Source organism: Notechis scutatus, chromosome Z, assembly GCF_049901735.1.
Source record: "Notechis scutatus isolate UNSWTSFEM ecotype Mainland chromosome Z, rNotScu1.2, whole genome shotgun sequence".
In the NCBI taxonomy this organism is placed as follows: Eukaryota; Metazoa; Chordata; class Lepidosauria; order Squamata; family Elapidae; genus Notechis; species Notechis scutatus.
The window spans coordinates 80,349,807-80,363,555 of NC_142025.1; the positions used below are offsets into that span (position 1 = coordinate 80,349,807).

Sequence of the window (13,749 nt, forward strand, 5' to 3'; positions counted from 1 at the left end):
TTTCCCAAATACTATAGCTTTAATGCAGCAATGTATAACTATTAACACTAGATTTTTCAGATAAGAGAGACTGAACCATATGTGGAAAAAAAATGAGACAGATATATTCATGTTCAGGCTCAGTACACAAGCAAAGGTTTATCCTTTTTTAAGGGCCAAAATATTTACCATTCAGTACACAAGCAAAGGTTTATCCTTTTTAAAGGGCCAAAATATTTACCACTTCTAAATAAAACATACATTTCTTGGTTTACACTTATTGAATCTTTTAAATTCATTTTTATTAATGCAGAATTTAATACCATATTACTTTTTTTTTAAATTCGGAAAAGCTCATAAAAACTTTAACTGTATACGTAAGTGTCTAGAAATAGGTTGAAGTTTTGAGGTCAGGCTTCAGGAGTGCATGAAAATGAATCTGAGTTCATTAGAGAAAATGATTCTCTCATTATATAAACATCTATAATCTATTATGTTTAAATCTTTGGATAAGGTTGGTCAATATCAAAAGTCAGGTCAAGTTGGGATACAGCTGTAATTTTACACACACACACACATTTTACATATATGTAAATTATTTGTGAAAAATTTCCTTTTGTGTATTGTAAATTGTTTATATATATATATATGAACACATACACACATATGCATTTGTATATATGTATGTGTATATGTATATGTTTGAAAATGATTAATTAAAGGAATTTGGGTACTTAAAAATCTACAAAGCAACAACGAATAGAAAAGGTATGCTTTATCACGGTCTTAGCATTTTATAATATGGAATTTCCTTGAGCATTTCGGACAGCTAGTAATTATATTGTAACACTGACAATTATCCTTCAACATAGATGAAGAGAAAATAGAGATTATTTGGATACAATTTACATTAAAAAACTATATATATATTTCCTTTTTTAAAAGTAACAATTAATTCTAATCCGTTTCATCAAAAATAGTTCCAACACATAGAATGAATAGTTGCTTTACAGAAACATTCTAAAATAAGCAAACAATACGCACTGGACTTTACTGAATACATTAAAGACAAACTAAGAAAAATGCCATCCTTTTCCGCAGAACATTCTCCTCTTGCAATATTGGGCTATTTTTTTTAGTGAAACAAGAGTGCTGTTGTTTATTTTATCTTATGAAATGGCTGAAGTTTTCCATTTTTTTGTTTTCCTTTAAAAAATGTCTTATATCTTTCACTGAAATACCAAATTCCTGTTTCAAAGGCTGTTCTTCCAAAAACGCCTTGGAAGAGGATATGTCACTTTCCTAAGCATTTTATGAAGAGGAGTTAATAAACAGCTCATTAATTTTCCTTTCACAATTCTAAGGTTCTTATTTGGAAGTAGGAAGATTAGTATGCTATCTTTTTTATAAATTTGGAGAGCCAGTCCTCAGCTACATGGAAACAGAATTTCCATTCTAATTTCCATTAATTTTCCCTTTTCTTTTCTCCCTCTCCCCCATGCAGTCATTTAAATGGGGTCATTTGACTTTTATTCCACTAACAAAAAGCTCACTGCATCTTGGAAAACATGTACTGATACAGGAATTTCAGTTGGCCATTCATCATTAGAAATACTTTTAAAGTTTTGTCAGTCATAAGAAGCAAAGGAATAATCTAACAGACATATTGCATGGGAGAATATGACCATAGTCCAGTGAAGCTAATTCTATACACTCTTAAGAATACAGATGTAGATTTGGTTTTCTCAAAACAACCCCATTCCTACATGGTAAGCTTCAAAAGCAGGCTCCAAATGTTAGCTGACGAGATTTTCAAAGACAAAGCTCATATACAGTAGTATTTCATTAGAAAAAACTACCATATCTAAGTTATGAAAATGAACATGACCCAGGATAGCAACAAAGAGATACAAAAATTCTCTGTAATTCTTCAATGTCATCAAGTGCAGGGGTACTCTGCCTGTGGCCATTACTGGGCCACCGGGCGATGTGCATGGCTAGGTAGTGTGCGCACACAACCCCACTTGTGCGATCCTCATCATGGGTGCTCGTAGCTCCATTCGTGCAAGACTTGTTGTGGGCACTCGCAGCTCCACTCGCACGAGCTTTGTTGCAGGTGCTTGCAGACCCACTCCTCTTAGATTCATTGTGGGTGCTCGCTGCCCCACTCATGGAAGCATCGCTGTGAATGTCATGGGTAACTGCAAACATGCACACACATGCACTTGCCCCTCGCACAATCATCCCCTCTTTTCCCCCTCTCCCTGGGCCTCCAACCCAGAAAGATTGGAGAACTCTGATCTAGTGTTATCTAGTTTTTAGGAGTTATATAAACTGAAACAGCTGTTTGAATTATTGTCATACCATTGTAGCTATTAACAAAAACTTATTTAGAAACTTAATGATTTTAGGAAACAAAACATATCATTTGTATATCAAAATACAATCATAATCATGATTTCAATAAGCAAGTACTTAGAAGTGTTTTTCACAGAAATGAATTTTTACAAGATGCATTTGGAATTAGATTGAAAAATGATTCACAAGATGTATTATAATATAAACAATAAAATGGTGAGATAAATCAATGCAACAATTTAGGATGGAAATTTGTTTACTTCTAAATGCATTCTTAACACTGGGATTAAGTTTTCAAAAATTACTTCATATGCTTATTTGGAGAATTTATAGACAATCATAATTGTGTTTTTTTGGTAACCAACAATCCATTAAGAAATAAATTGGATATTTTTCTGCAAAAATGAGAAATATGATTCAAATCTTGGAAAGGTCACCTGCTCCTCCTTCAGGTCAATCTGATTCCTTCCAAAATACAAAAAGTAAAGTGTCACAAAATTTGAAAAGAAAATGGGACAGAAAGACTTTGCAATAGAATGAAAGCAGAGAAAAAGTCTCACCAGTAAAGGGATGAAGAGACACAAATACTTTTTTCTGTCATGAGGAGGTTATTGGAATTCATGGAAGGTCTATTGTTGCACTAAGAGTCAGATCATGTGATCCTATTGATAAGTATTTTTATTAATTTAAAAATTCTTTTATAGGTTTTTTTCCCTAGTTCTAAAAATTTAGAAATATTTATTGCTTTTTGATTATCCAATGCTTTGGATTTAATTCCAAAAACATGCTTGGAGTATGTGGAAATATAGAAGCTTGGGTTTCTCTGCAATACTTTATGATGCTTCATGCTCTGAAGTACCTTTCCTGAATTATTTGAATTACTGCATAACCCTGATACGAGCAACAAAAAATGTTTGTGATGACAACATTTTAGACAACCAATACCAATATTTAGTTTTGAAACACATAAAAAGTCAACTGAGAAAAAAGATCAATATTATTCATTGTAGTAATAATTCCTTCTTTCTAGTTGAAAGCACAGCAATGAGTAAGTATTAACAAAATACTTACAGGTCACTGTAGAATCATTAAAGAGTTGGGCATTAGGAGGAAAAAAATGTACTGTATTTTTCTATGTATAAGACGCACTTCCTGCCTCCCAAAATGGGTGGAAATGTCTGTGCACCCTTAATACAATTTTGCCGAAACCCCACTCACCCACAGGCTCTACCCTTTGGCCTCTGCCTCCCAGCAATTTGCTTCCTTGCAGCAAACAGCCTGGTCAGCTTCAGCACAGCCTGATTAGCACAAGCAGCTGATTGTCGGTTGGATATGCCTCCTGACGATCAGGTGTTTCAGTCTGCAGGGATCGCCATTGCCTATTGCTGCCTCCGCATGCCCCATTTTTGCCCTCTGCATCCCGTCTTCGGCCTCCGCATGCCCCATTTTTGGCCCATTCCAATCCCCGCCACTGGAACAGGCTGAAAATGGAGCATGCGGAGGCCAAAAATGGTGCATACAGAGACTGACAACGAGGCGTGCAGAGACAGCAATAGGCGATGGAGATCCTTGCAGCCTAAAATAGCTGATTGTTGGGAGGCAGATCCAACTGACAATCAGCTGCTTGTGTTTAATCAGGCTGTGCTGAAGCTGACAAGGCTGTTTGCTGCAAGGAGGCAAATTGCTGGGAGGCAGAGGCAGATTTTTTTTTCTTGTTTTCCTCCCCAAAAGCTAGGTGCGTCTTATATTTGGGAGCGTCTTACAGTCCGAAAAATATGGTAATTCTGCAGCCCAGCTTTTATAGATCCATATAATATCCCTATAGGTCCAAATAAATTGTAGAATAAAATCAGTCAAGTAATAGACATTATTAGAAATATCAAAATACATATTATTGCTCTTTCTACTTGTACTGCTTTTTTGTGGGGTCCACTTGTTTTGCACTGTGCTTACCTAGTTTATATTGCAAAGCTTTCACTGCATGAATTAACAAGTGTTTTATTTTCTTAACTAGCTTGTTGGAGATGCTGACTAGGTCTCAGAGGTTTCATGCCTAAGAAAAGATTAGGACCTGTTTTTTAAAAAGGTTATATATTTGATACCTTCTATATAAAGGTTGTTGATGAATGATCCAGAATAATAGCAGAAGGCTTAGCAACCATTGTGGTAAGAAGAATGCCATTGAATAGGTAATGGGGAACAAAATTGATATTTAAACCAATTGTTTGCCTTATTGTTTCTTCAAGGTTTGTGAGGCAAATATTAATAAAATCTAATGTAACAGGTAAGTAAATAATGCAACTTAGGTAAGCTAAATATTTTAAAATTGAATGAAAACAGCAGCTTAATGGGCCCCAACGTGAGCACTATTTTCCTATCTAATCCTTTATAGGAAATAGTATTTTCTTTCAAAATGGTTACATTGTATAAAGTAATCTCTTATGACTGGTTTATTAGCATCCCAAACAGTTGTTCTTTGTCCAAATTATTGTCAAAATATTCATTTAATTTCTTTTTACAGTTCAGAAGAAACCTCAGGAAAAGATACAAAAGATACTAGATGAAATTAGGAAATAGTATTTTGTTTCAAACTATTAAGATATAATTTAACTTGTATTTCATATTTATGCTTGACTGACATTTCTCTGCCTTATGATAGTAGGAACTTTAAGAAAGATTGTTTAAAGAATTGATAAAACATGGTACTTTACAATTACTACAATAAACTGCAAGGAAAATTAGCATTAACACCTTTCACACAATGCAAGATGGCCCAAGGGCAACTCTCCTAAATGCAGCATGACAGAATGAATGTGACACAATGTTCAATTAACCTTCTGCTCCTGTAATTTATTTTTGTAGCAGTCAGTTACAAGATTACAAGATTAGTTTACTAATTTTAAGTTTATTATTTGATTCAGTGTCAGGCAGCAGTGGGACAAAACAAATAGCAGCTGAAACTGGCAGAGGGGTGTTGCATTTGAAGACTGTTGATGGCATGTGTGCATGAAAAAAAAAGAGGAAGATTTTTTTCCCTTTAGCAGATTTAATTGCTGTAATCACACTTGCATCTCTGAAGTACCCATCAGACCCAAAGCTTTGGCTTCTTCTGGAGACAATCCACTCTTCAATGTCCTCCTTACTGTGCAATCAGAAACAGAAAGAAAAAGATAGTATGAATGTTCTAAAAGACAAATTGCACAATCCTATAGGGGAACACTCAGCAGTATTATTCTTGTTTTCTTTCATTTGCAGGTGTGAATATATATGACTGTGACAATATTACCACAAACGGAAACGCAAGTACTTTTGTTTACATTTGTATAAAGACAAACCATTACCTTCCTGAATAAAATAACTTATTCATTGTACATATAAATATTTGATATCAAGTCACTGCATAGCAGACAGAATACTATTTATGATAGTTTTATACTTTATTAACATTATTCCTAGTAAAACTGAATTTTTAGTCCAATGCTAAGCATTTTTAAAATTTTATTTATTACATTTATATGCTGCCCATCTCATCAATAAGGAGACTGAGTCTAGTAATTAAAATAAGATAAATGGATATAATTATCAGGAAAGTACCGGCCCTTAGATAGCCAGATCCTATGCCGTGAAGGGATTTATAGGCACACCCTGAATCGTATCTAAAAGCTCACTGGGAACTAGTGCAGCTCACACAACAGTGTTGTCAGATGGGCATATTGTGGCATGCCCATTACTTTCTATACCACTTCTGGACTACCTGTAAGCTTTTGATATTCTTCAAGGAACATCAGGGCATGGCAATAGTATATTCCTAAGGTGACAAAGGATGAGTGATTGTTTTAAAGGACTTACAAAATGCCTCTTAACCACAGCTGCTATTCATTCTTCAAGCAGGAACTGGGAGTCAAAAATGATCCTTCAGTTTGCATATAGTCTTGAACAGGGAAGTGCAGTCTTCTCAAGACTAAAGATGGAGACTCCTCAGAAGTCTAATGAGATGATGATGTATGTGTGCATCAGTGGTGGGATTCAAAACTTTTTACTACTGGTTCTGTGGGTGTGGCTTATTTGGTGGGTGTAGCTTGGTGGTCATGTGACTGGGTGGGCATGCTGGGTGGTCATGTGATTGGATGGGAGTGGCCAACTTGATGTTACTCGTCAAGTGGTGCCTTGCCTATCCTCTCTTTGCCTCAAAGCGATACAATTTCCTGCTCTATTTACTACTACTGAACATCCAAAATACACTATTTAATCCTATGTATATATGCTATATGTGTACATACATATTACATAGTATAGTGTGTGTATAGGCACACAAAAATACATTATCTACTATATATACTATATGTATATCACACACACACACACACACACAAATACACACACTGCTCTTCTAAAACTATATAAATTCAACCGCACCGCATTTGGAAAAACATACCCATAGTCCACTTTTTGCCACACATTTAACTATAACTTCTGTACATTAGAACATTGCACATGCCTTCAGATTTACTTCCCTAGCCCGCACATGACTGTTAGACCCAGGAGATGTCATGGTTTGAGTAAAATGTACTGAAACTCACTTAACAATACTCTTGCTTAGCAACCAAAATTTTGGACTTAATTGTGGTCATAAGTGAATCTCTGCCTTCTTCTGCATGGTAGCCTTGCCCTAGTAAACTCCTCTGCCAATTTTCCTCTCTGTTAGAGGCACTGTAAGGTCTGGCAGTACGCTTAAGCCAAAAATGAACCAAAACAAAGACTTAAACGGAGGCTTGCAAATCAAAGAAAGCAGACTTTTATTCTTTGATCAAACTTAAAGATCTGGAAAGAAGTTCCTAGCACATCACTAGAGACATGGGAGGAAAATTCTACAAGATACCTTGTCCTTCTTATACCTTTAAGATTCTTAGAATCGAGTAACTGCATTGTAACTTAGATTTATATCTTTCCTGCAAAAGACAAATCTCTTTCCGGCAATGTTTACCTGTCATTATCTCTTCTCCTATTGTCCATCTAATTGATCACAAATGACCACTTAAGGAGGCTATTAACAGCATACTTCAAAGGTGTGGATTACGTTACATTCCCAGAGAGGTACGTTTCATTCCCAGGGGGTAATGCTGGGATGAAATGTATTAATCCAGGAAAACAGATGGATTCAGATTGATTTAGATGGGACAATCATATGTCTTAATAGGAGAGGGGTGTAACTGATTGCAGGCATGTTTATAATTGTTTTACAACAAGTGAAAAGTTAAGGAAATCTTTTTTACAACAGTGAGATAGCAAATGCCTATAGAGTAGCTCTCTATTTAATGCTATAATATATTTTACTACATTTCTTTATTTATTAATATCTCTTTCAGCAGCAAAATAATTCAGATTCCAGATTATATAAGGTCTCCTGCTGGAGCAGGGGGTTGGACTAGATGGCCTTCAACTTTCCTTCTAACTCTGCTGTTCTATGATTCTGTAAGGATCTCCTGCTGGAGCAGGGGGTTGGACTAGAACAGGTACCTTCAAACTTGACAGCTTTAAGACTTGTGGACTTCAACTCCCAGAATTCCTCCTCCAGTCATGGAATTCTGGGAGTTGAAGTCCACAAGTCTTAAACTTGCCAAGTTTGAAGACCCTTGGACTAGAAGATGACCTCCAAGATCTCTTCCAGCCTTAGATTGCTGTGCTGTTTCAAAGAGTCTTCTGAAGCCAGGGTTTGTGTCCTTCCTTCCTCTCCTTTCTTTTCTCTCTCCCTCCCCCCCTCCTTCCATATATCTATCTATCCATCCATTCATCCATATATCTCATTCACTTTCTCTTCCCTCCCTCTTTCTTTCTCTCCCTTCCCTCCATCCCATTTTTCTTTGTCTATCCCTTTTTTTCCTTTCTCTCTTTTTCTTCCTTTCCCTTTTCTCTTTCTTTTCTTTCCTCTCCTCTGTCTCTCTCTTTCCCTCCTTCTTCTTTCCCCCTCTCTTTCTATCCCTTCCCTTCCTCCTTCCCTCTCTCCTAAAGCTAGGAGAGGAGACCCACCTGAAACACATACAGGCTTCCAAGCACTCATCTGAAACAAACAAACAAACAAAAACACACACACACAGAGTCACACATGCTTCTAAGTGCCTGGCAGCATCGCTTGTTACGAGGCCAGTCTCCGGTCCCGCGTTGCCCAATAAAGCTGGCAGGCAAGGCAGGACTTTCTCCCCTGCCGCTTTTGGGGCTGGAAAATTCAAGCGAGGCGTGTGCTGCAGCTTCGCCCCCCACCCCCATCACCAGCTCTGGGCTAGGCAGCTTTCCCGACTGCCTGAAACCTTACATACCTTCCTCCTGCACCGAAAAAAACACAGGCCAGCTATAGGCTTCTTGTAGCGGCTTTGCTGCGCTTCTTCAATGCACTGCTGCTGCGTTCTAGGCGCTGGCCATGCAGGTCCACCCCATTGAGGCTGCTGCACTGAAAGGACTTGCCCAAGCAAGTCTGAATGCAGTGGTGCAGCACTGCAAAAGAGGTGGCAGGAGGTGACTTTTTTTCGGTCTGCAGCCGCCCCTTTTTCAGCGTAACTGGCCAGCTACTCTCTTCCTTGTCCGTCTGTTTGTTCTGTATGGCCGAGGAGGAGGAGAGCAGCCGTCCGGTTGGTGGAGGCTTCTTGTGCTGAAAAAGGGGTGGCTGGATATGTAGCTACCTACAGGTTGGCTGGAAGATGTGTGTCTGCAGGGAGAAAGACAAAAGCATGCTCTGGGAGGGCGGGCAGGTGGGCAGATGTCCCGGGGCTGCTGCACATGTGCATTGCATGTGTAGCGGCTGCACACGCAATGTGCATGTGCAGCAGCCATGGGACATCCGCCCAAGCTGCGCTGTGGCCACTACGTGGTAAGAAAAGCTAGGAGAGCGACCGGGGCAAGTGAGCAACCGGGCGACCAGGTCGGGGGCGTGGCCAGCCAGGGTTGCCACTGGTTCGGCAACCCATGTCAAATCACCGCTACCGGTTCGCTCGAGCCAGTACGAAGCAGTTGAATACCACCTCTGGTGTGCATGTGAGATGGACATACACACATACATGCTCATTGTACATACACTCCCCTTGTGATTTATATTGTGTGAATATATAAATAACTTGCATAAATGAATCCTAAAAATAGGTGGTTCAATGAGTGAAGGAAATGTTGGTTTCAAAAAGTGAGCATTGACAGTTGTAAACATGCATTTATTTCTCTCAATCATGACTCTTTGGATTAAAAAAAAATGATATTTCTTCCAGAATGATAGAGATATAGTCCAGAGAAAAATATTTTTGTGTATGTATACACATATATACACACATACACACACACAGACTATTTTCAAAGTATATCTAACACTGATAACCTAACACTATAAACAATAATCTCATGTGTTATATTTAGAGGTGCTATTTCACTAAACAGGTTCACAATTCCTGCTATGATCTTTTTGCATTCATGTGAAATACTTTGTTTAAATATTCATTTTTTTCTGGAAGATCAAGGAAGTTTTTCCATTTCCTTATATGATTGGATTTATAAGCCTCTCATCCACCTTTAATCTCTCTTTTGCAGTGTTTAAAAATGGATACCATATTTTTTGGAGTATAAGACGTCCCAAAGTATCCCATTTTCAGCCTCCATGTGCCTGGTTTTTGCCACATTCTGGGTGGCGGGGATCAGAATGGGTGGAAAATGTGTTATGCGGAGGCAAAAAATGGGATGCGGAGGCTGAAAATGGGGCCGTGGAAGCAGCAATAGGCAATGACAATCCCTGCAGTCTGAAACAGCTGATCATCAGGAAATCTATCCAACTGACAATCAGCTGCTTGTGCTAATCAGGCTGTGCTGAAACTGAAACAGGCGGTTTTTCTGCAAGGAGGCAAATTGGTAGGAGGCAGAAACCAAAAGGTGGGGGCTGGCGGGTGGGTGGGGCTTTGGCAACATTCGCTGTATAAGACGCACAGACATTTCCACCCACTTTTGGGGGTAGAAAAAGTGTGTCTTATACTCCAAAAAAATACAGTATGTGTAAATCAATAAATTTATCTTCTGTAAAAACTTCTTGTTCATATATTTCAGTGTTTATAGAACAATCCATAGATAAGGAGAGTAAAGGTTAATAGCAGAGCTGATTTTGTAATTCACTAATCTCTTCCCCCTATAGATAGAAAACCATAGCTTAGACCATACAGATTTGTAGTCTGACAGGTCACAACCAGAGTATACTGTAGTGCTTTTAGAAATATCCATTTTATCAATCTGTAAACAACTGAGCAATGGTAATTCAAATGCGTAAAAACTGATATATGGTTTTTGTAGCCATGCTGGCTGCTATTTTGCTGGTGTAAGTTGGCACAATGTGGGAAGAAGAAACTTAGGTTTGGTCTTGCCATGTAGCTGTGCTGTCTTGAAGGCTGATCAGCTGCTAGCCAAGATTGCTCTGAGGCCTATGTAGGGACCATTCCCACTGGTCAACTTCTAGGTATAGGTGTTGGATACTAAAGCCCTGGAGAGCACACTCACTGGGGGATATGCTGCCAGTTTGAGCCATAAAAGAAGAGGAAGAACAGATACTCAGACAATGGGGACATTGCTGCTATGAGGCATCAAGACAGAAAGTGCTTTTGGAAAGACTGCAGGAAGTTGGTTGCTGGAGAGACATGATTATGAGTATGCTGTTGGACTGTGTAGGGGCTGATCCCTGGTCCCAGATGGAGATGAAAAGTAAGAGATCAGCTGGAGGCTTCCCTAAGAGAGAAGAGAGGTTCCCAGCAAGACATGCTTCACTGCAAGTCCAGGAACAAAAAGAGCTGACTACGTGCAGACAGAAACCTGGAACTTCAAAGAAACCCCACATTTGGAAGTGCTGGGCACAAACCCAAAGGGGAGATGCGTTGTAGGAAACAAATAACAATGATTGCTTTATTGACGCATTTCTTTGTTCAAGAGATACAGCAGGATGTACTAGTTAAGATTTTGAACTTATACTGAACTTTATCCTTTCTCATTCAAACTTTGAGATAAGTCACTCATCCTTAACACAATCTTCCTCTCAGAGTTGCTATAGGAAAAAATATATAAAAAGAGCTCCTTATGTAACCCACCTTGGCTTTTACAGGGGATATAAAGCTAACAAACTAAAGTTCTCTTCTCAGGCACTGACTAAGGGAAAAATACTAGGAGATACTGTTTTGACCTAGGAGGCAAGGTTTCTTTTACTCAACCAAATTGCCTACCTGTTGTAGATGGAAGAAGAATAAAAATGTCTGCTATTTTGTTTTGTTTATAGATAATTAATACTAGTTTAGCTTACTTGACTTCCTGTTTGCTCTTGATCGCTTCCTTTCTTTGGGCACTACACGCTGACTTGGTACTTGTGTGGCAGACTTGACAATACGATCCATTATTTCATCTGCTGCATTGTCTGTAGCATTAGTCAAATCATCGTTGCTAGGGTTCCATGAACCTGCATTGCCTGAAACTATAAATCGAAATAGTTAATGATATTAATTGTTAATAGTTAATGATATCTTCAACATGGCTGAGTATATTAGACAGTCATTCCCCGTGGGGGCCATAATCTGTGCCTTTTAAGGAATTACAAAGCAGTGACAAAGATAAATTACTTCTGAGTTTGTAAGAAACACCACCATCAAATAGTAAATGGTGTTGCAGTGGTTAAACTGCAGTATTGAAGCAAACTCTGCCCAGAGGCCAGAATTCTATCCTGACAGAACTCTAGTTTACTACTCTTCTATCCTTCTGAGGCTGGTAAAATGAAGACCCAACATACCATTATATTGCGCTTCTACCTTCAGAATTATCAGTCAACTGCCCATATAAAATATTCCAGGAAAAAACTGGTTTTAAGCCATCATTTGAGTAGTATTTGTAATATTGTATAGTATAGAAAATCTTTCATAATCAGAGGTTTTTAACTATTTTGTGCCATGATTTCTTTTGATTTCTCTGGAGAAACCTATGAACTCCTTTCCAGAAAATGTATTTAAATGCATAACATAAAATAGTAAAAATAAAGGTATAATTTTGTCCTCATCCATGTTCACTGAAATTTGTGGACCTCAGATTAATATATAATATATTGTACTGAATGAATTGGAACTGGCCTCCTATAAATCTGAATCCCAATTATATTCATTACTCAATTTATGTATTATAATACACACACACACACGTATAATACATATACACATATATGTATTATATAACACGCACATGTGTATATATATGTGTGTGTGTGTGTGTGTGTATTGTATATGTGTGTGTATACACACACACACACACACACACACTGAATTATTGGAACTGGTCTTCTATAAATCTACATCACAATTATATTATATCAAAATTATATCAATTTATGTATAATAATAATAATACATATACACATAAGATTGAATAATATTAATTGACAAGATGATTTTGTAAAATTGCAGGAGAAGATAGACCAACTTTAATGTAGCGGCGATGTCCCTGCCTCATGATTGGACAATCAAGTGCTTAGAAATAATAGGAGTCAGTAGAAACATCGGCAACTTTGTGTAAAAATCAAGGGCAGAATGGAAGACATGGTTGTGATCAATGGTTTGGAAGAGATTAATATCAAGAGAGGAATCTTTCAAGAAGACTCACTTTCACTGCTAATGTTTGTCATTGCACTGATTCTTCTGTCAACCATATTGATTAAATCAATACATAGCTATCAAACATCAAAAACATTTTTTTAATGTTACACAAAAGCCCGAGCAATCAAATATTTGATAATGAAGGATCCAGCAAAGGGGGAATCATCAGGCAACTATAGACCAATTACATGCCTACCAACAATTTTCAAATTGCTAACTGGAATGGACGCTAAATGAAAACCTGAGCAGAAAAAAAACTGCCCAAACAGCAGAGAAATTAAAGATCAACTTCTAATTGACAAGATCATTCTGGAAAACTGCAACAGAACTCAATGTAGCATGGATTGATTATAGGAAAGCATTTGACTCCCTGCCAAATGATGGATAATCAGTGTCTAGAAATAATAGGAGTCAGTAGAAACATCAGAAGTTTTGTGCATACATTGATGGCACGATGCAAAACATAATTACTGGTCAATTGTGATAGGTTGGGAGATCAAGAGAACGAAGACCTTAAAAATCCAGTGAAGGCAATACCGTACCATCAAGGCAATTAATACCTAGGAAATTCCAATCATTGGATACACAGCTAGAAAGAGTGGGCTCAAGTTTGGTAAATGTTCTGCATAGAAAGACCAGAAAAACAATGACCATGAATCATGCCCTTTAGCCATCTGGGTTATTTGAAACATTCCATGCCTACCTATTTTCATTGGTAAATAGAGTCTGTCAACATCACTATATACCAACATTAAGATAGGCACCTTGGTTG

At 37.8% G+C, this 13,749-nt stretch overlaps 1 protein-coding gene across 10 annotated transcripts in view; it reads right to left on the reverse strand.

The window, feature by feature from the left end:
• Positions 1–5,161: 5,161 nt before the first annotated feature.
• FHOD3 (formin homology 2 domain containing 3) overlaps positions 5,162–13,749 on the reverse strand; it is a 268,815-nt gene continuing 260,227 nt past the window's right edge. For all 10 annotated transcript variants that reach the window (XM_026678282.2, XM_087946239.1, XM_026678281.2 and 7 more), the window contains 2 exons: positions 11,645–11,812; positions 5,162–5,479 (listed from right to left, as the gene is read on the reverse strand). In XM_026678282.2, the coding sequence (XP_026534067.1) occupies positions 5,397–5,479; positions 11,645–11,812 (251 nt within the window). In that variant the 3' untranslated portion in view covers positions 5,162–5,396. The remainder of the gene's footprint in view (positions 5,480–11,644; positions 11,813–13,749) is intronic.